This window comes from Panthera tigris, chromosome E1, assembly GCF_018350195.1.
Source record: "Panthera tigris isolate Pti1 chromosome E1, P.tigris_Pti1_mat1.1, whole genome shotgun sequence".
Classification (NCBI taxonomy): domain Eukaryota; kingdom Metazoa; phylum Chordata; class Mammalia; order Carnivora; family Felidae; genus Panthera; species Panthera tigris.
This window is the reverse complement of record NC_056673.1, coordinates 3,741,712-3,766,765: the sequence shown is the minus strand read 5'-3', so window position 1 is coordinate 3,766,765 and position 25,054 is coordinate 3,741,712. Positions and strand designations below refer to the sequence as shown.

Below are 25,054 nucleotides of genomic sequence, written 5' to 3'. Positions count from 1 at the left end.
TTTCATGTGCACACTCATACATGCCTGCTCACATGCACCATGCGCTCACACCGATGTGCACACGCATATGAGCACACCCACGCACGCTATCACACGTACACTCACACACACGCACACGCGGGAATACACATGCACATGCGCATATACGGTCATACTTGCACACCTACATACCCGCATGCTGTCACCCACTCATGCGTGTACTCACAGGAGCCCACTCACACACATACCCACACTCACTCACACACACACACAAGCATACACGCACATGCTCAGTCACATGAGCACACCCACAATGCTATCACACATGTACTCACGTGTGCACACTCACAGGCTGTCACACACACTTTTGCACACATGTATGCCCACTCACACCACACATGCACACCGACATGTGTGATCACATGAGCACACACGCTCACACACTATCACATAAACAGCCACAAAGCTCTCATACAAACACACTTACACATGTCCACCCACAGGAAAACACACCCACATGCTGTCACACGGGTGCACTTGTACTTGCCACTTGCACACCCACATGCTGTCACACACTCGTGTGCACTCACATTAGCACACTCACACATGCCCACACACACCTGCACACATGCACAGCCGCATACACGCACGGTCACACGAGCACACCTGCACACGCACACCCTCACGTACACACTCACATGCCGTCCCGCATGCACACTCACGGTGTCATACGAGCACGCTCACACCGTCACGTGCACACTCACAGTCCCGCCTGCACTCGCACACACGGCGTCACACATGCCCACACACGCACCGTCACAGTGCACACACATGCTGTCCCACGTGCGCACACACGGTGTCACGCGAGCACGCTCACACAAAGGCCCGTCCCGCCCGGGGCTGGGTGGTCCCGGGGACCCGGCAGGGATGCCAAGACACCGGACGATAACGGAAACTGCCTTCTGCGAACCGAACCACCGTCCCTCACCGAGCCGCAGGCTGGCGCCTTCTCAAGCATTTGCAAGGTGAGCCGGATCCCCCTAGAGGGCGACAGAGGGCTGGGGTGGCCCAGGAGAGGTGGGCGGAGGTGACCTCTGCCCCGAGGAGATGGCACCTGGCGCAGCGGGCCGCCATCTGGTCTCATCTAGAAGGGCGTCGTGTCCCCTTGACGACACCTGCATCTGACAGACTTGGAGCCTGAGGCCCAGGCTGCCGAGACTCCTGTCCAAAGTCCCCCAGCAAGTCGGGAACCGGTGCCTCCAGATCCCGGGCGGGTGCCCCCTTCCGTGCCCGGATGTGAGGGGCGTGGCTGGCGGGCTCAGCCCCGAGGCCCGACCCCGACCCCACGCCTTCTCGCCTTGCGCGGCGCCCGCCCCAGCCCTACCCACGTGGGGCCCCCTCGTGTCAGGAACGTGCCCGAGACGACACAGGGCAGGACCGGCACAGCCCAAGCCAGCCACTGATCATTTCTCACCGCCCTGCTCCCCCCACCCCCCACCCCGCCTTCCGTCCGCTGCCCAGGTCAGCGGGGTCCCAGATCCACGACCTCTGGCATGAAGAAGGGGGTCTGGGGCCTGCTTGTCACCTGGCGGGGGCGGCAAACCCGAGGTACTAATTAGCTTCTGGAACACCCCGTGCGCTGCCTGGAAGCGAAGGAAACGCGTTTTCTAATTGGCTCCCTGCCGGGTGTCAGTCCGAGAGGACGCGGCCCCTCAGAGGCCCGCTCCCCAGTCCTCCCCGGCCCCCCCTGGCTGCTCTGCCGGCCTCACCTAGCTGCCCATCCCCAGGCCGGGTCCCTCCTGCTCCTCGTGCCCCTGGGCTGGCCCAGGTCTGCCCCGGGTAGGAGAGGGATGCCCCCCACTCGCACTTTTCCGGGGCTCTCCAGTCCCAGCAGAATACAAAGAAGATTCTCTACAAAAGTCCTGCAATCCAATCACGGGATCTACCCCCAGCCCCAGAGCACCCGTGCGCCCCCTGCACCCACCCCTGTGGGCACCACTCACTGCTTCCGGAACAAGCCTCTCCCCGACGGCCTGACGCCCACCCTGCTGGGCTCTTGGAGACCCTCCCCCTGCAATTCCGTCTCCTGACACATCTTTGTCCTGCCTGCTGCTTGACCACGCAGGCCTGGATGCTAAGCTGGGGTGGGGACTGCTCCCCAGCTTTTAGGTGACCCCAAGGGAATCAGGATCAGTCTTGGGGACCAGAAGCCCTCCAGGATCTTTGGGGAACAGGAGGGGACAGTGCCAGTCCGGGCCTCGAGCCAACAGGCTCTGGGGAACGGTCAGGAGGACTTAAAGGCTGGCGGCACGACAGCCTCAGAGCTCGTCGGCTCCCCGAGGGGACGCCCCACTTCTCCTGCCTCTGCTGCCCCTCAAATGTCACCCAGCGGCAGAACCGCGGGTGCCCGGGCAGCGAGTGTGGGGCAGGAGCTGGGGTGGCCTCCGTGAAGTCTTGCAAGGGTGGGCCCGCTGGGCTATTCCTCACCCCTCCCGGCCTTGGGGCAGGACCCGGGTGAGGCTAAAGGTGATTCGAGAGCGGCCGCCCAGGGCAGGCCATTGTGGACCGAGCAGGACAGGCCTCCGTGGGCAAGACACCCGCCAGCTGGGTGACACGAGGGGACTGAAGCCAGCCGCCTTTGACACCGCTGCTCTCGGATAATCCATGAGGAGCCAGGGGCTGGCAGGAAGGCGAGGGTCGGGCGGAGGGGTGGGGGGCGGATGGCAGAAGGAATCCCACCTTCCACACCCCCAGAAAAGATGTCCCTGCCGCCCGGGTGCCACGGCAGGTGAGGGGCTTCTGGAGTGGGGTGGGGCCCTCTGGGTTTAGAAAAAGAGGCTGTGCGGCCTGCCTGCTGGTAGGGGACAGGAGACCACTGAGGGGGACCAGGGTCCCTTGGAACATCACAGGTCAGGGAGGCAGAATCCAACATAGTAAGAAGAGAACAAAGTGGGGCCAAGTCAGATAAAACCAGGTGGAAAACAGGAGCTGCCCCGGGAATGTTTTTAAAAAGTCTAATTGTTCCTTCCTTTACTTTGCAATGAGAACAGGGGCTGTGGGCCAACACCTCACGGGACCACCTGGCCCTTCCCTTCCTCCCTGTCCAGTTCTGGGCAGGTGCGGGGGCACAAGGCTCTTCTCTATGACCCCGGGCTCTCTGGGCCTGCGGAGACAGCTCGTGCTTGTCCCCAAGCCTGGGAACACGACGGCACCCTTGGACCTTCCGGCCTGAGGCCTCATCCCTCAGAAGAGCGCCTGGACCTCAGCAGAGGCAGGATGCTTCTGGCGGAGAGGACGCGACCCTACCCGGGGCCCCTCCTTGTGGTCGTCACCAGGGCTCAGAGATGACTCAGGGCCCAGCTCCTTTACCTTTAAACCATCCCAAAGTCTGTTATTTTCCAGTGGAAGGCAGACGTTCCTGCGGGCACTGTCGAGGGGCTTTGGGGAAGGTACTGTGGGCCCCAGAAGGGTCTGGAACGGGGATCCCCACGGCCTGATCATGGCCGGAGTCACTGGGATCATGCTCTGGGCTCCAGTGTGGGGTGTGCACGCGTGTGCGTGTGGGTGTGTGGACAGATGCTCTCGAGGAGGAAAATGAGCAAGTTTTACGAGTTCTCAAAATTCCTTTGGGTTCCCTCGGGCCTCCTCGTTCATTTCGTTATGCTAAAAGGTCCCGACCACCATCCTTATCAAAGAAGGAAAAAACCACAAAAACGTGTTTGGTTCAAATGGCCGACCCAGGTTAAGACCCAGGTAAGACCCAGGTAAGACCCAGGTAAGACCTGGCCGGATGCCCTTGGGTCGGGGAGGGACGGACCAAGGTTCTCTTCCACCTGCTCTGCTCCCTTCCTCCCCTCCCCTCCTGCCCAACTGACTGCCGACCAGCAGACGACACCCCTTCCGGGGAGCCCATCAGGCACCCGGCCCTGTGCTGGCTGCTTGTAGACACAGCCAGCAGGTGCACGGCCTTCATGCTGCACACAAGGAAACGGAGGCTCAGAGAAGCAAGTGACACGTCCTGGGTTCTACAGAAGGATTGGGGGCAGACCTGGGAAGCTGCACAGACGTGAGAAGCCAGAGCAGGGCTGGGGGCCGGGGGGACAGGGCCGCCGAGGCCTCGGATGGGGAACTCGCCTCCGAGAGGCCGACTGCAGAGGGACAGACGGGACTGGGCAACACCCAGCGGGAGCGGGGAGGCGGCGCATGGGGGTGGGCAGGGTGGACCGTCCGTGCAGGAGGAGGCGGCCCAGCCCCCGTCCAAATCGGCCAGGCCCACCAGCCTGGGGGGAGGCCCCGGACGGTGGAAGCCACACCGGGCCCGGGTTCAGGGCCCCTCGGGCCCGCATCCAGGCGGCAGTGACCTCCCGGCCGGGTGACGGGGGCCTCGGCTGCCCACATAGATGCCCGGCTCTCGGCACAGGGGCCTTCCCCAGCTGTGCCCACAGATCCTCCTGGGACTTCTGTTCACCGGGCCGGCTCTGAAGTGCCCCCCAGCTCGCTGTGCACATCTGCCCGGGGGCCCTGGGGGCTTCCTCACCTCCCGCGGCCTCCCCGACTGCTTCCCACCCACCATGACCGCAGTCAGGCCTTGCCCCTGCACCACGTGATGTCTGGCCAGCGCAGGCCCCCAGCCAGCACAGACGCACTCAGGTAGCGGAAACCACAAACCCAGCTCCCGACCACAGGGAGAAGGGGCGCGGGGAGCATGGCCTGGAGTGAGTGACGGGCTGAGTCGCCCCTTCCCGCCGAAAGGGGCCTGACGGCTCGAGTGACGGGGCACCTGCACGGGGCTCCCGGGGCCGCCAGCCCCAAAGCTCCCGGCTGCAAAACCCCTTTGGTGACCCCCGCAGCTGCGTTCAAAGTTCAGGTACATCAGAATTGTCAGCACGCCCTGTAAAATGCAGATTCCCAGGTCCACCTCAGCCCTGCAGGGTCGACCTCTGGAAGGAAGAGGCTTCAGAAATACGAGTTTTAGGGGCGCCTGGGTGGCTCGGTCAGCTCAGCGTCAGACTCTTGATCTCGGCTCAGGTCACGCTCTCACGGTTCAGGAGTTCAAGCCCCGCATTGGGCTCTGTGCTGACAGCGCACAGCCTGCTTTGGATTCTCTCTCTCTCCCCCTCTCTCTCTGACCCTGCCCCACTCTCTCTCTCTCTCTCTCTCTCAAAATAAATAAATAAAGATTTAATTTAAAAAAAAGGAGGGGCGCCTGGGTGGCGCAGTCGGTTGAGCGTCCGACTTCAGCCGGGTCACGATCTCGCGGTCTGTGAGTTCGAGCCCCGCGTCAGGCTCTGGGCTGATGGCTCGGAGCCTGGAGCCTGTTTCCAATTCTGTGTGTCTCCCTCTCTCTCTGCCCCTCCCCCGTTCATGCTCTGTCTCTCTCTGTCCCAAAAATAAATAATAAAAATAAAAAAAAATAAAATAAAAAAAAAAAATAAAAAAAAGGAATAGGAGTTTTAAACCCTTGGAGCTCCCACCGCCTTTCCTGAAGAACCCCACTTTGAGCACCGGAGGGAGACTCAAGTTGGAAGCCCATAGAATGGATGAGGGCACCGAAAACCAGAGAGGTAAAGTGACTAGGCTGAGGCCACACAGCAGCCCCCCCCTCCCCATCTCCGGGACAGAGTGAAGACCAGAGGCCAGACTGGGCATCCCAGCCGCAGGGGAGCCCCACTGGCCCGGATGCCAGATTCTCCTCCCTGCCAGGGAGAGAACCCAGCCCTCGCACCCCGCGGCCCCTCCCGCCCCACGGCCCCTTGCCTCCGAGGACCCAAGTGGAAGAGGTGACAAGCCCCTTGGGCGTGGGATGCCACCAGCCGGGCCCCTGGCCGGTCACAGGGACTCCACGACCAGCACGCAGCCTGGACCACGTGCAACCGGGCCCCACTCCCGGCTGGTCACGTGGCCCCGCTGTCCCCGCCAGACAAGGGGACTCACACTCACCATAGTCCTTCCTGCAGTACTTTTTCATGTTAATCTTCAGCTTCCCTTTCGAGGCCTTGCAGTAGGAATCACAGTCTGCAGGGGAGGGAGAGCACAGACAAAACCTAATTAGGCTGGCAATGAATAGGCTGCAGGCCGAGTGGGAGGCCTGCCTCCCCAGATACCCAGAGGCCTGCGATACCCTCGGGCCGAGCGGGCGGCCATTCAGGGCAGGCCTGGCCTTCTAAAGAGGCGCCTGGGACAAAGGCTCCCCCCCCCCCCACGGCCGACCCACCCCCCTGGGGCCTGACGAATCCCTCCTCCGCTGCCCGCAGCCCCCCTTGGCCTCCGTGAGGGATGCGGGGGGCTCTCGTATTGTGCCACCCAGGGCTTCTGAGCGCCACACAGATTCCCCCCACCCGGTTCTTAAGACACAACTGGAGCCTGATTAAAGCCGATAGAGGCCTCATTGTCACCCCGTGCCCTGGGCCTGTGTCAGGCGCTGGCTTTCATGGCGCGGGGCCTCTGGCTGGGGTCAGACCCCAACAAAAGAGGTCACGGAGGAAATTAGCAGCCCATGAAGCATTAGAAAGCCCCTTTGGTGTCCACTCTACTGGAGTGTGCAAATAGAATGTTCCACGAAGAAGAGTTCAGTTCTAATGGGCCCTACTGCTGAGAGCCAGGGCTGCTGGGCCTGCGTGCGCCGGGTATCACTTCGGGGGCTTCCCGGAGCCGGAGCATGAGCCAGGCGCGACGTGCGGGCCCTGGGGCCTGCCGAGGTCCAGTCTGCTTCTCCCGGGGGCGGCCTCTGTCCACCCGAAGCAAACCTCCAGCCTCGGCCCAACCACGCCCTGTCCCCCACCAGCTCTTCCCGCTCCAGTGATGCAATTCCTTTGCTGGATCCGTGTGTGATGTGACACCCTCATTAGCGCGACGGCCAGCCCAGCCCAGAGGGGCCTAAGAAGTCGCCCCGGCCCGCCCTGCACCACCGCCTGACGGGTCTCGCTCAGTTCTTGATACGTGGGTGATACTCCCTTCTGGCAGATAAGAAAGCCGGGACTACCCGCCCGGTGCATCTTGGAGAGCCGGTGCCCCGGCTGGGCCTCAGACTCAGATCTGAGATGCTGCTCGATTACTGCACTAGGTTATGCCGAGCAGTGTCTCTGCAAACCAACGGATTCCCTCAAATGTGGGCCATTACGCTCAGAGCTGGGGACGCACACACCACCGGTGGGGAAGCGGCCTGGGGGCTTGGACGGCCCAGCCTGGTCTAGGAGCAGACACGGCATCGGGCAGTGGATGTGAGCTGGGCACGTGTCCTGGTGACGGGCGAGGAGAAGGGGGCTACAAAGGTCACACACACACAAAGAGGTGACCGCCCCAGGAACAGGTGCCATCCCTCACTCTGCAGAGGGGAACACCAAGGCCAAGGTCGGGGTGAGCAATGATTTGTGTGGGGGCACAGGACAAAGCGAGAGCAGCAAATCAGGCCTCCCAGTGCATCTGCCCCCCTGCCCCCATCATGGCTCCGACAGGCAGAAGAGAATATTTAGAGATTTCCCGAAATTTCCTGAGATTTCGCTAAAGTCAGCCTCTGGCCCCATGGGAGGTGGATGCCTCCTTCCAAGTTCTGGAATTCACTGACTGGTGCCTCGGTTGAAGGAAAAACAGCTCCATCCCACTGCCCTGAGGACCATGGGCCTGGCAGCCCCCTGTCCCCTCCTGAACCAACTTCCTGGGGCACCTGGTTGGGTACCAGTCTCAGGAAATGGTGGAGAAAAGCAGCCCCTCCTCCTGTTGCCCTGCGGTCTGAGCCCTTGGACCTGAGCCCTTGCCCACCCGCTGGGAGGCCCCACCCCCCCCCAGGATGCCCCGCCCACCTGCCAGGAGGCCCCCCTCACCAGCCAGAAGGCACCTGTCAGGATGCTCCGCCCACTCTCCAGGAGGCCCCGCCCACCTGCCAGGAGGCCCCGCCCAGGAGCACCAGAGGCCCTGAGTGCTGGCTGGCTGGTGACTGCAGCAGGGGCCTCTCGGGACGCAGGATCTGGGCTGTCCAGACACAGCAGCCTGCATTCTGTGGCCAAGCCCGAGAGGTCAATGTGAGGTGATGGTGGCCCGAACGCACACATCAGTGGCACTGGCACCATGACCACCACAGCGCGCTTCACCCGTGGGAACGGCTGCTCTTAGCCACATCTCTGCCAGCTCAGGGACAGATGACGCTCACAGCAAAGCCACCACTGCGTCTGAACCCGGGTTGTGCGTAAGTCCTTGTGGTCCTGAGCGAGCTGGCTCGAGTCCCTCCCTGCCCTCTCCACTGAGGGAAGCGAATTGGAATACGAGCAGGGCTGGGTGACGTTATTCCTGGGGCAGCCTTGAATCCACTCTCGTCGCTTCCTTATTATTTTTACGAAGGTCGAACGTCGTTGGCCCGAGTCAGGACTTGCATTCCAGTCTGCAGGAAATGCCCCACACCCTGCCTCCCCGGCACTAGGGCCAGACACAACCCCTCCGTCTCAGCCCGGGGCACACAGCCCAGGCAGTCAGCGCTAGTCCCACCTGAAAGCCAGGAAGGTTCCAGAGCATCTGCCACAAGTCAGCCCGGCACCGTGGGGCTGGAGGGACGGTGGCCGGACCCCGTGACACCTTCGGCCCTGGCGCCCTCCTTTCCCTCCTGGTAACATCCACAGCTCCTCCTTCCGGGGCCAAGTATCCACCTGGCACAGAAACCGTCTTAGAACGTGTGGCGTGCATCCCTGCCTAGTGAGACCCTGCTTGACAAAGCCTCGGTGGGTCCCCGTGATTATCGAGACCCAGCACCTCAATGGCAGCCCCTCAACATTACCAACGAGGCACGAGGTGTGAGCCCTCGGCCCTGACAATTACCGCCTTTTAGAGATGAGGTGGTCTGGCTGGAAAACTGCTACTCACACCCCGGTGGTTCCCCACCCGGGGCCCTAGGGGGTGGAATTACCCAGAAGCTTTAAGAAACACTGATGCCTGAGTCCCACTCCCAAGACGTTCTGATTTCACTGGTTTAGGGGGCATGTCCCGATTTTAAGTTTTTATTTATTTATTTATTTATTTAGAGAGAGCGAGCGAGCGAGCAGGGGAGGGGCAGAGAGAGAAGGAGAGAGAGAAGAATCCCAAGCAGGCTCCTAGCTGTCAATGCAGAGCCGGATGCGGGGCTTGAACTCATGAACTGTGAGATCGTGACCGGAGCCGAAATCAAGAGTCGGGTGCTTAGCCAACGAAGCCACCTAGGTGCCCCTGCATGTCCTGCGTTTTAATTTTTTTAATGTTTATTGTATTCTTGAGAGAGACAGAGAGACAGAGCATGAGTGGGAGAAGGATAGACAGAGAGAGACGGAGACACAGAATCCAAAGTAGGCTCCAGGCTCCGGGCTGTCAGCACAGCCCCCGACGTGGGGCTTGAACCCATGAACCATGAGATCATGACCTGAGCTGGAGTCGGACACGTAACTGACTGAACCACCCAGGTGCCCCTGTCCTGATTTTTTAAGTTCCCCAGGTGAGTCTGATGCGAGGCCAGGGTCCTAGGAGTCACTCCTGGAACTAACTATAGGTGTGGAAGGTAGGGCCAGGGTGCCCAGGGCACCCAGACTGGCAGAGGAAAGGCCCAGAGACGTGGTTGTTGACTCAAAGTGGAGGGTGCTCACAGAGAGCGCCTGCCCTTACCAGGCACTGGTAAGCATTTACAGTTGTATCTGTTTTCACTTTGGTGTGTGAGTTGTGGGGTGAGAGCAGGGGTCCTATGTCTTTCCTTTTGGTCCACCAGAAACACCTCTTTTTTTTTTTAATTTTCAAAAAATTTATTATTTTTGAGAGAGAGAGAATGCACGTGTGAGCAGGGAAGGGGGTCGTCAGCATAGAGCCTGACACGGGGCTCGAACTCACGAACCGCGAGATCGTGACCTGAGCTGAAGCCAGACGCTTAACCGACTGGGCCACCCCAGTGCCCCCATCAGAAACACTTCTTAGGTCAGTGTGCCCGTTGTCAAAAAACGTTCCCTATCCCCTTCAGAGTTGCCGGTTCCGATTTGGTTGTGGGCTAGGAGTGCAAAGACCAAGACCGTTAGAAGTGTGCAGAAAACACGGGTAACCCGGCTTCGAATGAGGGAAACGGAAACACTCTCCTTTGGGTAAAGCGAATAACGCCCGGAACATGGACACCGTGGCAGCTATCTGGCTGCTTGTGCACTCTTTGTTTGGGTTGTATTCCAGAGAACTGAGGTCACTGGACAAGTGGTCCCTGGATAGGGAAAATGTTCCTGCACTTCCTTCTTTGATCAGATGCACACACAGCTAAGGAGCCTGCTGCGGGACGGACGAGCCACAGCTTTTACACGACGCAGTCCCGACTCCGTCAAAATGGCACATCTACTGGGCAGCTCCCGTGGAGCCTCTCCTCGTTTTGTTCCAAAATAGCTGTAAAGACGATGGGGGGTGGGGGGTGGGGAAGAAATTCACGCTAATGCCAAAAACTAAACTGATAGATGACCCAATGTTGGAATCTGGGAGCAATCTTTATTAATTAAAGGCAGATGGTGGTGAAGCAAGCAAAACCTGTCCCAGGTTCTACCTCGAGATGCAGCCTTTTGTCTGATGAACAGAAAAGATCTTGAAAAAAAGAGAGGACACAGAGGCAAAACCACCAGAAAACAAAGGGGCAGGAAGTGGGTGGGGGCATCGGCGGTGGTTCCCTCCTCCAGGGAAAGGAATCTTTTTTTTTTTTTAATGTTTTATATATTTTTGAGAGAGAGAGAGCGCGCGCACGGCTGAGGGGCAGGGAGAGAGAGGGAGAGAGAATCCCAACCAGACTCCACACTGTCAGTGCAGAGCCCCATGTGGAGCTCAAACTCATGATCCGTGAGATCACGACTGGACCCAAAGTCAAGAGTGGGATGCCCAACCGACTGAGCCGCCCAGGCACCTCTGAACGTGCATTTTTATCAAGATCACTAGTGCAGAGAATGAGGAGACCAGGCAGTGCAGACAGAAGGATAGCATCTCTACAGAGCAAAAGTGAATTGAGGGAAAATGCTGGTAGGACCCGGGGAGCAGGGAGGGAGCTGCACGCATTCCCCCTGCCATCCAGCTTGGAGCTGAGATGAGAATCCGTCTGTCACGCCAGTAGAGGGATCTGCAAATTTTTTTTTTGCAAAGTGCCAAACAGCAAATATCTTCGGCTTTGCAGGCCATACGGTCTCTATCACACGTATTCAAACTCTGTCACCACGGCTTGAAAACAGACACAGACGACATGTAACTGAATGGGCATGGCAGGCTAAAAAAGATCTAAAAAGGCACCACCTCTATGCAATTGGAGAAGAAAGCCATAAGGGAAGACCACTTGAGCTGAAGAGACTGTACCATACAATAGTACACAGAGTGTGACACAGGAGAGAAAGAACTGGGAAAACCAAAACCGAAGCCAAAACCTAAAAACTCAGGAGCACCGTTAAAACCCACTTTGGCGGTTGGTGAGATCGAGCCCCATGTCGGACTCTGTGCTGATGGCACGGAGCCTGCTTCAGACTCTCCCTTTCCCTCTCTCTGCTGTGCTCCCCTGCTTGTGCTCTCTCAATAAACAAAAAAACAAACAAACAAACAAACATAAAAAACCCTCCTTTGGAAGCAGGAAAAAGAAATGATACTGGAGAAACCTGATTCAGACACAGAGAGAATAAACTGGAGAGACACTCGTGAATTCTAGAGGAAAAGGTTAAAGACACAGAAACCACAAAAGAGAAAGTGGTAAGGATATAAGAGAGACAGTGGAGTGGGAGACAATGCAGCAGAAGTCAAGTGGAACAGAAACAAGAATCAAAGATTGGGCTCTTGAGCTAAAGGCAGACCTACATACACACAGGGAGAAGGTTCATGGATGTTTTGGAAAAACACCAAGGAAAAGACACCAACACTCAGACATGTCTCTGCACGACATACAAAATACCAGGATGAGAGAAAATTCTATATGGATGAAAAATCAACAACAAGAAGCCGGCCAGATGACCATGGAACAATGCTCATAGGAGGAGGGAAAATCTGTTGGTCTAGGATTTTTATACCCAGCTAGACTGTCTCATATGTGTGCACACCGCAAAGAACAGAAGGTGTTCTTCAGTGTGAAAGATCCCAGACAATATTCCAATCATGTATCCTTTTCTGAGGGAGATACTCGAGAATGTTTTCCAAACAACCATGAAATGAATCAAAAGTAAGAGTTTAAGAGGGGAAGTCTTGGTGAGCCTTGATGAGATTGTACAGTATGAATGCGCCGGTGATGGGCTCTGAAACCAGCCCTTGTGGACATTTCATATTTGGTTCTAAAACTGAAAGCAAATATCAAAATAATTTAAAAAAAATTTTTTAATGGTTATTATTTATTTTTGAGAGAGAGAGACCGAGTGCAAGCAGGGGAGAGGCTGGGACAGAGGGAGACACAGAATCCAAAGCAGGCTCTAGGCTCTGAGCTGTTAGCACAGAACTGGATGTGGGGGTTGAACTCACAAACTACAAGATCATGACCTGAGCCGAAGTCAGATGCTTAACCAACTGAGCCACCCAGGCACCCCTCAAAATAATTTTTAAATTTTTGAAAGAGAACATCAGTGAATGAGTATATATAAGGACATATACGTATAAATAACGATAAAACGTAGCCTGAAATTTTAGATCATATTAACAAAGACTAAGCAGTAGAATGGGGTGGGGATACAATTCTTAGTCTTAAGTAGGTAAAAATTAAGAGATGCTGTTTCATTTTTGACTCTAACAAATAAAAGCCATTAGATCAAATAGTGCTTTCAAAAAACTCAAAGGCAACCACAAAACACCAGAGAATACGGGAAATATGTTATAGGTAATATGGGGGCGCCTGTCTGGTGAGGTCAGTAGAGCATGTGACTTTTTTTTTTTAAGTTTATTTATTTATTTTGAGGAAGAGAGAGACCAAGCAGGGGAGGGGCAGAGAGAGAGGGAGAGAGAATCCCAAGCAGGCGCTGCCCTGTCAATGCAGAGCCCGATGAGGAGCTCAATTTTACGAACGATGAGACCATGACCTAAGCTGAAATCAAGAGTCGGACGCTTAACCAACCGAACCACCCAGGTGTACCAAGCGTGAGGCTCTTGCTTGATCTCATGGTTGTGAGTTCGAGCACCACATCGGGTGCAGAGATTACTTAAAAAAAATTTTTTTTAATAATCATAGGAACTATGTAAAAGAAAAAGAAAAATAGAAAAAGTGGAATATATAAAAAGCAACTGAGGTTAATCAAAATTACAGAAGAGGAATTACAGTTGTTATAGAAAACAACTGGAAATGGAGTCAACCCCTCTACTGAAAAATGGATTAAAAAATATTATATAACCATTTCAGCGGCACATAACTAAATGAAACAATTTGGGTTTTTTTTTCAAGTGTATTTATTTTGAGGGGGGGGGGGTGCAGAAAGAGAGAATCCCAAGCAGGCTCTGCACCATCAGCACAGAGAGAGATGAAGGGCTCGAACTCCCAAACTCCCAAACCATGAGATTCTGACCTGAGCTGAAATCAAAAGTCAGTCACTCAATTGACTGAGCCACCCAGGCACCCCTGAAGCAGTTTGTTTTCAAAGCTTACAACACTGAAAGAAGTTGTAAGCTTCTTTAAGGAAGTTATGTTCATCACTAAGTAACAAAGAAGTTCGCCCAGTAATAAAAATGGAGAGAATGTTCTGTGTGGAATAATATCTTATTGAAATATATTAACCAAAAGGTATTAGCAACACACAAAGGAACGGGCAGACACATAAGCAGTAAAAGGATGCTAAATTAATTCCAAAAGAGCTGGAAATGTACAGGCCACATTTCCCAACCGCATCGTAATAAACAGGATTTATTCTTAAACGGAAAACAATGAAAACAAATGCACTCGACTCTAGAAGTTAGAAAGTGAGCAAAACAACATCTGAAGGGAGCTGGGGGAAAAGATTAACAACAGAAGTAGAAAGTAGTGGGACAGAATAGCAGAAAAACTCACAAGACGCAAACACTCCCAAGAAATGACTCTCAGGAAAGCCCCCGAACCAATAAACTCCAGCAAAAACAAAAACAACAAAAAACAAAACAAACAAACAAAAACCCAAAACAACAACAACAACAATAAACCAAGCAAACGAAGACCAGACAAAACACTGTCAGGTTTAATTATGAATTAAGAGAGAAACCTCAGATACGCTTCAGGAAGTAATGAGGAGAGCAGTACAACCCACGGTCTAAAGAACATTTTACAAAGTATAAAGCTACCGTAGACAGCTTTAGGCTGAAATCTTGGACACTGAATGAAAGGCGTTACTTTTTAGGAAAACGTCAATGACCAAGTCGGACTAAAGAAGAGAGAACTCATCTTCAGAAAACCCTGGATCCGATGCTACTTGATCTGGGGCAGAAACACAGAAAAAGGTGGAAATCGGTTAGCAGGACCGTGTGGAAGTCCCTAAAATCGATCATTTTTCAAGTTAAAAAAAAAAAAAAAAAGGGAAAAGCAGTGTCCTACTGGTTCGACGCTGATATAAAAACCAGCAGGAGCGTGTGCACCCACAGACCCTGCAGACCAGCTGACTGATCTCATTCAGCAGCCGACCCCGCGTTTTGTGCCCGGCACAAATGACTCTCAGGAAAGAGGGTCCCGTCCTCGCCGGGCCAGTGGCCGGGCCCCCCGGGTGTCTCCGCACAGGAGCAGAGAGTGAGGGGTGGGCCCCCCCACTCTCTCGGGGGACCCCCTGGGGCTCGAACTGAGGGTACGGATCAGTACAGTGAGATCCGCAGGGGCCCCTACGCCAGGGTCACCTGCCAGTCCCATCCTCCTCCCCGGAAAGACGGGGACGGACAGGGACGGACGCAGGGACCAGAGAGAGCCGCCGAGGCCCGGAGGCTGCCGTCTGCAGCTCGCAGCAGGCCCATCCTGGCCGGCTGGCGTCCTGGCTCCTCCTGGGAGCAGCCGACCTCCCTTTTATTCCCCCCACCTGCTCCCCGGACCAGCCCGCAGCCAAGAGCCAAGAGGGGGCCCTACAGGCCCAATCCCAGCGGCTGAGCCGCTCCCGTCCTCTCCCACCACCTCGGGCAGCTCACCCCTCTGGTCTGCCTCCTGTGCCCCAGGTGCCAAAAATCCTGCTGGGCAGGCCTGCTCGCCAGATCGAGGCTCATCTCCGAGCATATGGCAGGCGGGGCCCAGCGTCCCCCCGTTGGAACCAGGGGCACTGCATCTGGCACCTCCCTCGGAGCAGGGCGGGGAGCTGGCCAAGGTCTCGCTCTGAGCAGCACCCCTGCCTCTCTGCTTTTGGGCTGTCAGGCTCGGGAAGGTGGGGGTAACGAGCAAGGGACACCAGCCACCGCGGTCCAGCCCCAGGCTGAGACCTGCAGGGCTGGGTGAGCTGCTGGGCGCAGGGGAGGGGGCTCCTGGTCCCCACCCCCCACCCCCCTCCACCGCCACCTGGCCAGGGTGGAAAAGTTCAGGGGGCAGGGCTAGGAGGGACACCTGGCTGGCTCCATCCACTTCGACTGGGCCACTCTGTCCACCAGCAGCTGACAAAAGGCAGGTGAGGCCAGTCTGTCCGGAGAAAGTGTGTTTGGGCTCCACCCGACCTAGAGCCACAAAGCCACTCAGACCTCCTCAGGCCAGAGTCCCATTGGCACACGGTGGGCGCCCGGGGGCTTCATAAATTAGGCCATTGTAGGGAAGGCGTGGGGAGGGTGGAGGAAGCACTCCTCGTGAAGCCAACTCCCCCCCCCCCTCCATCCAAGGCTGCAGGTGATTTAAAGACTCTCCCCGAAGTAAGACCACCTTCCTAGTATATCCACCCACAAGCCCTTTACCCAGGGTACAGCCACCTCTCGGGGACAGCCAGGGTCACAGGCCGGACATCTCTCTAAGCCTGTGCTGGTCTTGCCAATCTGCTCTGTCAGCCCTACCTGCCTCTACAACGTAATGCCCTTCTGACTTTGGGCTCGGGGGCAGAAATGCCTAGGACTCCCCAAATAAGGCAGCCCCCAGGAACGGCCTGGCAGAGGAGCTAGGCACCGGGTGCCTGTGACCTTTAAAGCAAACGACTAGAAAAAAGCCAAAAGTGTTTGCGACATAGATAGGATGGGGGTCTTTAATATGTAAAGAACTCTTGGGAATCAATAAGACAAGCAAGCTAAAATTCAAAAGAGAGAAACAGGCAATTCACAAGAGAGGGGGATAAAAGGGACAAGGAGATGTAAAAATGGGCAATCTCAAGTGATCAAAGAAATGCAACTTAGATCCACGGGAATATAGCACTTTTGGCTCACAAACTCGCACACGGACACACGCACAACGTGGTAAGGGTGCAAGTTAATGTTCCTTGAGTGCAACCGGCATCGAAATGTCAAAACCCTGGAAAAATGCATACCCTTTGACGTGGCACCCCCACTTCTACGGATTTATCATCCATCCACTCACTTAAAGAGCTTGCTAAGCAATTTCCATGTGGCCAGCTCTGGGAGGCGCTGGGTGGACAGTGAGGCTCACGAAACGCTGGGGAGGCTTCACAGCGGGAGGAGACAGGTCAACAACATGAGCGTAATCACGCCTATCAAAGAGTGACACTCATAAAGGGGAGGGAGACGTGAGCAGCGCGTGTCAGTAGAGAACGGGGGCGGGGATGGAGACCTACTCAGATATGAAGGTCAGTCCGCGGGAGGTGGCATTTAGGAGGACAAGGACTCAGCTCTGTGAGGCACACAGGGCGGCAAAGGGCCAGGCGGGACACAGACACAGAAAGGAGGGGAGCCTGGAGCTGGTGAACGGGGTGGGACTGCGTCGCTTGTAGGGGGTCCCTGGGGGCTTGTCGACCTGGGCAAGGGTTTGAATTCTATTCTAGCAGAGTATCTTATGCACCAAAACGTTGCCTGGCGGGACTAGGGTTGGTTTTTATGCTCTCGCTTTGGCTTATCTGTATCTTTAGTTTTACCGTAATGAGTATACAACTCTCGTGTTCAGAAGAAAGGAACACTAAAAATATTCCGAAGCGAGTCCCTTCTTCGGTGAGGATGGGGACCACTTATTTATGGGATAAAACAACCCGGAGACCTAAACAGTGCAAAGGAGGCGGGGCATGAAGATCTGAGGGCAGAGGGTTCCAAGTCAGAAGAAAAGCCTGTGCAAAGGCCCTGAGGCAGGATCAAGTGCCTGGCACAGCCCAGGGACTGAATGCAGGCTGGGGTGCCCTGCACAGAATGAATGAAGACAGAGGCAGAGATGCGACTCACACAGTCTGACAGGCCGTGTGCAGCCAGATACAGATTGGGTTCTATTTTAAATGTCACGCAGAGCCACCAGGGGCTTCCGGCCCAGCCTCGGTGGCTGGGGGCTGCTGGGTGCAGGGTCTCAAGTTGCACTGATGGAGGCTGGCCCTCACCCTCTCACTAGCAGGGATGGGATGGGCCCCCGCCCCGCCCCGCCCCGCCCCGCCCCGGGCTGCCCAGACAGCACTTCACAGCTGAGGCCACCGCAACGTGATCGCCACTCTGGACTGTCCTCACGAAGAGCCAGTTCCCAAGCCTTCTCATTCCGCCCCACAAGCCTCATCCCTCGTCAAAGACCACAGAGACACGTTCCGGTGAGGAAGTGTGGACACGGGTGTGTGCTCCACAGTGGGGTGAACTGGATCGTCCTCCTGCATGAAGCTGGGGGCCCGGGGCTCAGTGGGTTAGAGCCGAGGCTGGTGCTCCGGACCCTTCCCCATGCTCCAAGGTAAGCCCTGCCCTGCCTTTCTGCCCCTTCCCCGGCTCCGGCCACCGGCGCCCAGGGCTTCCCAGATGGTCCCCTTGCTGCACCCGCATGGGTGGAGACATGTGCGCTGTGCCAAGCCCAGCCAGGACCCTGTTTTCCCGTACTTTCCCCTAGAGAGGCTCAACCATCAGACCCGGGTCTGACGGATCCAGAACAGCCTCCCTGGTACCCACCCTCCTTTCTTCCCAGATAGCAAACCCCGATGTTTGCAACTTCAGATACTCTCCTTCCGAGACCCCCCTGCAGCCCACCACGGGCCCGGCCCCACTTCTGGCCCCAGAGAGGAGCTCCAGGGGAAGCAGCTGCTTCTTATAAAACAAGATCGCATGCCCAGCCCAGTGATCTGGGGCCCTTAACTGCTCCAAGTCTCAGTCTCCCCATCAGTGAAATAGGGGCACGGCAATGACAATAACCGTCCTGCCCCCGCGCGGGATTTAGGAGGAAGTGACAGTAGTGTAGCGTCAGAGACGGCTTCTCTGGGACAGGACCTCGTGGCTGGGACCTCGGGGAGGAGAGGGCGCTGCGGAGTGGGCGTGGCCCTCGGAGCACCCCCTAAGCGGGTCCCCAGCTGAACGACAGTGAATGATGAGCAGGGGGAAACGTGGGGCCGGACCAGTAGGGTGACTGGACCTGGGCTTCAGCACAGACTATAAAACTGACCCCCACCGAGCAGCAGGTGGCACGGTGGGGTCTGGGCACCCGAGCGCATCTGCCCCCACCATCTTTCTGGACCCAGAGCGGGCAGCCAGCGTTCCGAGCGCCTATCTCACGGTCCAGAACAGCCTGTCTGCCACGTCTCCTGGAGGTGCACCGGACCTCGGTCCCAGCACCGGGCACAGTGCTGGCTGAACCCACCGGCCGTGGCACCGTAACACCAGCCGAATGCAGTTGCCCCTGTGAGATGCTGCTGGGACACACAAACCCGCAGATACAGGGTCCCCAAGCAAGAGACACAGTCAGCCCCCTTTGCAATGATCCCCGTGACACCCTGAGAAAGGCTGGGGCGTCCCTTAAACCGGCTAAGCTCTGCGACAGCAGCACAAGCTGGGCTGGAGAGGGCTTGAGGGGCACCCGAAATCAGGGTGCCCTACTGCCCGTATTGAGACGCGCCGCTGGGATCTGAACAGCAGCCCCCTCGAGCTCCGCACCCGGGGGCTCCTCTGCGGGTCCTGGCCTGTTCCCTTTGGAGTGTCTGTCTCTACCCGAACCCCGGGGTTCAATCCACTGGGAACGGTCCACCCCAGAATCTGATGGACTGAGGGGCACTTAGCAGGTGGCTGTCGAGGAACCCAGAGGACTGGCTCCATGACTTTCAAGCTGTGTGTCACTGCATGTCTCTGAACCTCAGGTTGCTCGTGTATTAAATGCACGGAACCCTCTGAAGATCTAACGACATGCGAAGCTCTAAAACACGTAAGCTACCCTTATTTTTTTACTACGGTTCAAGGACCAGGACAAGAAAACGAATCTCGGTGTATTGTGGGCGCACCCAAAGAAAAGAATTTCTTTTTCTTTCTTTTTTTCTTTTCTTAAATTGCTCGCTCGAATATGTACTGACTGACCTCTGGTTGCTCCAAAAAGCAAACCCATCTCTGGGGGATCTGGTTTCTTCCCAGTACTTGTCACAGAGGGCTAGAAGCTACACACGATTCAATTCGGTGTGTTGATTTTCTGCCCTGCCTCCCGGAGGACGAGGGGCCGCTGCCTTGTTCGCCGCCCTCTCCCCGGGGCCTGGGACACATGTAAGCCCTCGATAAATATTTGCTGAGTGAGTTGAATAAAAGGGGGGCTCAGCTGACACCACGGCTCCGTGCAATTTCGGCACCCCCCTGTCCAAGGGCGGGAGGCACCAGGCCCTACAAGGGACCCCGCCCCAAAACGCAAGTCTGTGTAAAAACGCAGGCCCGAAGCGGGCTGCTGGAGGGAGGCTGGAGAAAGACAATTTGGGGGAAATGCCGCGAAACACAAAAGCTGAGCCTGGACGAGTGGAGGCTCCAGGCCTGGGAGTAGACTGGAGCTGATAAATCTCCCCTCTCCGGGGAGGGTGGAAGGACGCTGGTGTTTTGTTTAGACTTTAGGCACACGGGTCCTGGGGCGCCTGGCGGGACTCAGTCCGTTAAGCGTCCGACTTCTGCTCAGGTCGTGATCTCTCTCGCAGTTCGTGAGTTCGAGCCCAGCATGGGGCTCTGTGCTGACAGCTCGGAGCCTGGAGCCTGCTTCGGATTCTGTGTCTCCCCCTCTCTCTGCCCCTCCCCCACTTGCTCGCGCCCTCTGTCTCTCTCAAAAATAAATAAACTAAAAAAAAAAAAAAAAACACAGATCCTAAAGCTGCTGCTTTAATACGAAAATATAATTGCAGATTTGAAGTCCTGGGCCTGGGATGCTGAGGGCAGCCCTCGCAGGAGGAGGCCAGGAAGGTTCCGGGCCGGACCGACCCCACGGGAACGAGCATTCCCCTCCCGCACCGCCCGCCCAGAAGCCTGTCCTGCTTCAGTCAGCCTGACGCAAGAGGCGGGCGCACTGGACTCCCGGGAGAGGGGACCCGCAAGCGGGCTCTCCCTCCCTGGGCTGAGGAAAGAGGTGGCCAGCCCCCAGCCCCTCCCTGCAAGGCGGCCCGGTTTGGGGGCGGGGTGGCCGGGCTGGGGGAGGGTCAGGGGCTGCACTGGCCCGCGTGAGGCAAGAGAGCAGCCCCTCTTCTCCCCTCGGAACAAGAGGGTGCCATGAGTCCCCGGCGCACTCTTTCTTCTTACTGAACAAGATGGATTGGAAAACAAATTGGCTCAAATAAAGCATGTAATTAGATTAAAGCCTCTTGCCCAGAGCCCTCGGGGCTGCAAAAAGCGCTCCTGACTGGAGGCAGGAGAGCTCGGCACGCCGAACCAGCTCCTGGACGTCCAGAATTTTCTCTTGACCCCTGGCCGCCCACCCCCAGTCCTCCCCAGCTGGCGTGAACCACGCCGAGGGGATTAATTCGACGGCAAAGATGGCCCCAGACCCTGCTCTGTCACCAGCCCCGCGGGCCTTGGGGTCAGCCGGCTCCCCGCCTGCGGATCCTGCCCGGGCCTCAGACGGCTGCTGAGTGCGGTCCACGGGGCGCACGCAGCTGGGGCCCAGCCCACGTCCAGCCGGAACACCCGGGATGGTGCTAAGTCTCCACTTGGGCAGCCCTCCCTCATCCCCGTCCGAGCCACGTAACGGCCTCTACGGGCATTTCGCCTCTGCTAACACCAGCTGCCTCTCACCCCACGTCGGAAGAACCTCTGTCCCCAAAGCCAAGGACAACCCGATGACCACTGAGCTATGCCCCTTCCCCTGCCCCCACCCCGAGCCAGGGGCTCCAGGGCCCATCCTCTCAGCTTCCGGTTCTCGGGCAGAACCACACCCTTTCCACCGGCGCGCCCCTGCCCCTCGTCCCAGCAGCCAAGGCCTTGGAACATGCAGCTGTGGTCCCAGAGGCTGCCAGGGAGAGGAAGGGGCAGGCGGGCCACATTCAAGAGCTGCCCCACGGAGGGAGGAGTCTCCTCCTCCTCTTACCGCAGCTGTTTCGGGAGTAGTTCCTTCCCCCAACGAGTTGGCAGATGAGCTCCCGGCTCTTACTGTAAACGGGAGTCCAGGCGGTGCAAAGGAGAAAAAGAGGAAAGCAGGTATGAAACTTGGGGCTCCTAGACGAAAGGCTTGATGATCAACAACCTGTCTCCGGAAAAAAAAAAGACAACGAGGGCTGCCGGGGAAGACACAGGTGGAGCACAAGGCTGGGTGGGGCAGGGAAGCCACCAGGCAGCAGGTGGACCAACAGTCTCCCCGGCTGAGCTCACGGCAGACATCACTAATCAACCTCAGAACTCAACCAAGGCGTTCCGGTCGCCCTGTGGGAAAGCCGACACATTCTCTCCCTTGCCAGTGACTGGACGTAGGCCACGGGGGGGCCACCTGCTTGAAGGTCGGCCCATCCTGGCACCTCCCCGTGGCCATCCCGGAGCCTGAATCTGCCTCAGCGCTGATCCTGGGGCTGCACGGGACTTCTGTGAGCTGAGCCTCACCTGTTTCTGTCTCTCCCCCCGGTGGTCTCAGCTCCAGCCCGTATGTGCCCACCACCTGTGTAACCAACAGATCAGCCCGCAAGACCTTCGAAGAAAGCGCCCCCTCCCTGGCAAGCCTCCCTGGGTCCTTCAAGCTCCAAAAGCATGGCTTTCAGGTGCCCCACCACATTGGCCTCTCTTCTGAACCTGCCTGTTCCTCAGTTCTCCAAAGGGAGAACCAAGGGGGCTCTTCCTGTCTCCTCTTCCTGGGCGTCTGGGTTGGGTGTGGAAATGCTTCCTGGCTACAAAATCCCTCTCAAGTGGAGGCCACCGGTCTCTTTATCTCAGTTCTCTGGAATATAGGGGAGAACCAGGAAGGGACAGGTCTGGATGGCCCAACTGCCTTACAAAGGCAATCCCTTTGGGTCTTTGCTATACTTTAGAGCTTATTTATTTATTTTGAGAGAGAGAGAGAGAGCACACATGCACATGTGCGTGTGCACGTTGGGGGGGCACAGAGAGAGAGGGAGAGAGAGGATCCCAAGGAGGCATCAGCACGGAGCCCGATACAGGGCTTGAACTCACGAACCTCGAGATCGTGACCTGAGCCCAAGTCGGATGCTTAACCCACTGAGCCACCCGGGGGCCCCCGCTCATAGTTTAATTATCCTTCCTTCACGGACTCCGATAATAAGTGTTGTTAGCACTGCTCCTTGAACACGGTATGGAAGGATGTATATATTTAAATGGTGGGGGACCCTCTAGAGATGGGCCCACTGGCGAGAAGAAGGAACAGGTGGCCAAGAGAAGGAGAAGACGACGCACAAAAGTAGGAGACCTAGACAAGCAGATGTGGGATACCTAAGGGCCACTTTGAACAGAGGCAAACAGTCCCTACCACGGCCCAGAAGCTTCGGGATTGTGGCCGCATCACAGCACGACCCCTTCTTGCAACCCCTGCAACATCCTGAAAGGTGAAATCACGTTCAACGGGTAGTGCTCACCGAGCAGGAAAGTCGGCGATGCGTCTGGGAAAGATCTGCCTCCAAGATGATCAACCGCAGAAGAGTTGCATGGCATTAGCTGTCTGCAAACCGTATTTATGGGGGCCGCTCGCTCCCCAGCAGAGCAAGACCCGTGGCAAACACTGCGATCCGCCCTGTCGAGACCCAGCCCTGCTAACCTTCCCACGTGGAGAAGGAAGGTTGTGTGTCTGCTCTGGGGAAGAAAAGAAATCAAGAAAGACTCCAGGTAATCAGAGACACAGATGCTCCTCCTGCAGAAGGTTCTAGGAGTCTGCATGTTCCAGGGGGAGGCACAGCTACTCTCCCCTGAGCCACTGCAGGGCCTAGAGGTTGGACGTCACCAAGGGGCCAGTGGACAACTTGGACTTATCCCCACCCTGCCCTTGCCATCTGGACACGTCTAGGCTTGCACAAGACAGTCAAGTTTTTTTTTATATCAGTCTTTCATGTCGTAACCACCTCTTCAGGCTCCAGGAACTCCCAGATTTCCAGCAGATGCTCCACATCTGTCCCCCAGTCCTGGAGGGCCTCCTGACTCCCACCCACCACCCACAGACCTAAGGGAACCAGAGGCCTGGCTGTGCATCCCACAGATCCGCCAATGGTTGCACCCGACGTGCCCGCTGGAGAGGCGGCCGGGACAATTCTGGTGCAGAGAGACCAGCCAGCCTTCACCCCTGGGTTTGGGGGGCATACGTGTGGCACATACCATTTAGCTCTGTTCCTGGCACCCACAAGCACCAGCTCCTGTTAGAAACCGGGCAACAGCTACCTGTGCCCCCGCCAAGGAGAATTCCTCAGAGCCCACTGATTTCATGCGCCTCTGCCCTGGGGAGAGCAGGCTTTACGGTAGGCCTGAGGTCCAAGCCACCCCCTTCACCCCCCACCCCCACTATAACATGCTCACCTAAACCCTGAGCCACTGAACAAGTTCCAATATCTCGTCCGAATCAAAGATCAAAACTCTTGCACCAGAGATGAGCTCTGGAAAGCCGCTCGAGAGTATAGACAGAGATGTCTTCTCACTGCAGAGAGCTGAGCTGCCTCGCCTAATAAGGGGGGCTGCCTGGCTGGGGCAGATGGCGGGGGTCCCGTCTCTACATGAGGGAGAGACACGGAGACCGAATCTGCGTCAGAGCCAGAGGAATACGGCTCCCTAAGCTTTCTTCAAGGTATAAAGTCTGCCACATTAGATGGACTTTCCAGAGGTTTTGCTGGAGGACCCCAAATTTCTAGCCTTGCCCCTGATTCTCTTTATCTGCCATTAGGAAACAAAAGCCCGCCTGGAGGGATGACAGGCACCTTGGACTTGAGGCTTTGGACGAGGTAGAACAGACCCAGCAGGCTCTTGGCGAAGCCTGACATCGGGAGGCCCACGCAAGGCCACGCGGGATGCCTGGCTCTACCGTGACAGGCAACAGCCTGAATCAGATTCATCGATCTATGCCTCTTTCTCACACAGTAAACCACGGTCCCCTGAACTCAGGCCCCGTGTTCCATCCTCCCCGTAACCCCAGCACAGGCCCTAATACAGGCCCTCGGTGAACGTGCCACGGATGGATGAATGAACAGACAAGCGCACCAACCCTCGGACTAGAATTCCCAAGGAATGTTGGGGATGGGGGGGGGGGCTCCAAAGAGATCCCCATTTTCAGCCTGCAGCCCAGATGAGGTCGAGGGAAGGATTTATAGAGCACGGGATCAGTATTTCATAAACCCTTCCAAATTGCAGGCAAGGCTGCACCTGTCTCCGTCAGTCTGCGGCTGCTAATCCGCTGTAACAGCTCTGTGCCCCCCATTCTGGCTCCCGCCTGGAGGGCAGAGTTATCCTGTGTATCCGCCTTTAATAAGCGGCCGCCTTTCGGGCGCTGCATTCACCGGAATCTGCTCCCACAGGGCCAGCCCCACGGGGTCTCCTTGTCGGCTCTCTGAATGAACAGGGGATTTTGTGTTCGGCAGGGAAAACAAAGCTGTCCCAATGGGGATCCAGTTGGCTGTCGATACACCCGTCCAGCCAGAGCCAATGGTGGACACGGCCTGGAGCGGCCGTCAACACTGAAGGGTGGTTCGGGGGGAGCAGGGGAGGGGGAGGCTAAGCCGGGGCTCCCTGGGAAGGTCATGAATGAGGGATGCTTGTAGCCCCGTAGCATCCACCGGCTGCCTGGTTGGCCGTTTGGCCCAGCTGGTGAAGCCACTGCCAATGAGGCCATGCCGTGGAACCCAGCGTCGCCTCTGTGTACTTTCCCGGGTGCGTCTGCACCCCAAATCCGGGCAGCTGTCGGGCAGCACGC

At 56.9% G+C, this 25,054-nt stretch overlaps 1 protein-coding gene across 1 annotated transcript in view; it reads right to left on the bottom strand.

The window, feature by feature from the left end:
* The window catches only part of NTN1 (netrin 1), a 170,003-nt gene that overhangs the window by 10,191 nt on the left and 134,758 nt on the right, over positions 1 to 25,054 (bottom strand). Inside the window, exon 5 of the mRNA XM_042966267.1 lies at positions 5,920 to 5,994. Within this exon, the coding sequence (XP_042822201.1) occupies positions 5,920 to 5,994 (75 nt within the window). The remainder of the gene's footprint in view (positions 1 to 5,919; positions 5,995 to 25,054) is intronic.